This window comes from Oryzias melastigma, unplaced genomic scaffold (genome assembly GCF_002922805.2).
Source record: "Oryzias melastigma strain HK-1 unplaced genomic scaffold, ASM292280v2 sc01797, whole genome shotgun sequence".
Taxonomy (NCBI): domain Eukaryota; kingdom Metazoa; phylum Chordata; class Actinopteri; order Beloniformes; family Adrianichthyidae; genus Oryzias; species Oryzias melastigma.
In genome coordinates, this window is record NW_023418377.1 from 5,525 (window position 1) to 6,713 (window position 1,189).

The 1,189-nt window shown below is 56.4% G+C and overlaps 1 protein-coding gene across 1 annotated transcript; it reads right to left on the reverse strand.

The window, feature by feature from the left end:
• Positions 1-6: 6 nt before the first annotated feature.
• On the reverse strand, positions 7-1,099 carry LOC112139239 (protein Shroom2). The gene is made up of 3 exons (XM_024261971.2): positions 864-1,099; positions 520-792; positions 7-449 (listed from the first exon to the last, which is right to left on the reverse strand). The coding sequence occupies exons 1-3, from the start codon at positions 936-938 to the stop codon at positions 177-179; spliced, it is 621 nt and encodes a 206-aa protein (XP_024117739.2). The 5' UTR covers positions 939-1,099; the 3' UTR covers positions 7-176.
• Positions 1,100-1,189: the final 90 nt, after the last annotated feature.

Here is a 1,189-nt window from a genome sequence, read left to right on the forward strand (position 1 = left end):
GATCTAAAAAGATGATCAGACTTTTATTTTCTTACTTCCTGTCATTCTGGATGGAGAGCAGCCAAAATATGAAGTCAAAAACCTGACTTCCAGGTGGGCGGGGCTCGATCAAAGGGGCGGGGAATCTGAAGTCACTATAGCAAAAATACGTTTTGGTAAAGCAGCAGAAGTTTGGGTCAGAACGGCGGCCTCTGCTCCAGCGGCAGACTCTCCAGCAGGCACTTGAGCTGCTCCTCGCCCAGCTTGATCTTGTCCTCTAGCTTGCGCTGCTCGATGATGAGCGCCGACTTCATCTTGACGAAGTGCCTGTAGTCGTCCAGGCTCGCCGCGTCCAAGTGGGCCTCCATGACCCCGGTCACCAGCCGCTCCCTGCGGTCCAGGTTCTCCTTCAGCTCCTTGGCGTCCTCGTGCTGCCTCATGAGGAGCTTGTGTTTCTCCGTCAGCGTTCGCTAAACGGGGACGTCGGTTGATTAGCGGCAGAAGGAATTGGTGGGAAATCGAGCAAATAAATGTCCTCACCTTCTCCTCTGGCGGCGCTTCGTCCTCCAGGCTGTTGAGGGCGTTCTCCACCCGGGCGAGCCGCCCCGACAGCGACAGCAGCAGGCTCACCACCTTGTCCAGGTCGCCCACGAACATGCGGAACTTGTCCAGCTGGTTGGGCTGGCAGAGGCGCTGCACGGTGGCCTCCACCTCCCGGCCCAGCGCCTCGTTGTCCTCCACGTCCTCCTGCAGGCTCTGCCGCGCCTCCCGGAGGACCTCCAACTTCCTGGCCAGGCTCAGGATCAGCTCTTGCTGGAGAAGACAGGAAGATGAATGCTGACGCACTTGAGCGGCCATCTTGCCCAAAAGCTCGGCTCGCCTACCTTCTTGCTGGCCAGGTCGATGTCCAGCTCGTCCTCGGAGTCCTGCTCCTCCAGCTGCTCCTGCATGTCCTTCATCTTGATGAGGAGCTCCGCCTTTGGAGCGGAGGTGTTGTAGTAGGAGGAGCTGGGGACGAGGGAGGCCACGGCCGATGAAGACAACTCGTCTTCCTCTCTCCTGAAAAACAGTTTATCTGCTTTTAGGACATTCGTCCAGAAGAGGGCAGCCTCACTCAGAAAAAAAGGAAACTGGAGTCAAGTCACTTCTGGTCTATCTAAAGACCTACACTGATGAGGAAGGATTTTTTGGTGTTTTTAGGATGTTTTTG

Bases quoted from the DNA above. Each gene is read 5' to 3' on its own strand.
- LOC112139239 (XM_024261971.2), bottom strand. From the start codon at position 938: ATGAAGGACATGCAGGAGCAGCTGGAGGAGCAGGACTCCGAGGACGAG. The intron at 793-863 runs GTAGGCGAGCCG...TGTCTTCTCCAG, and splicing joins TCGACCTGGCCAGCAAGAAG to CAAGAGCTGATCCTGAGCCT. The intron at 450-519 runs GTGAGGACATTT...GTCCCCGTTTAG, and splicing joins AAGCGCCGCCAGAGGAGAAG to CGAACGCTGACGGAGAAACA.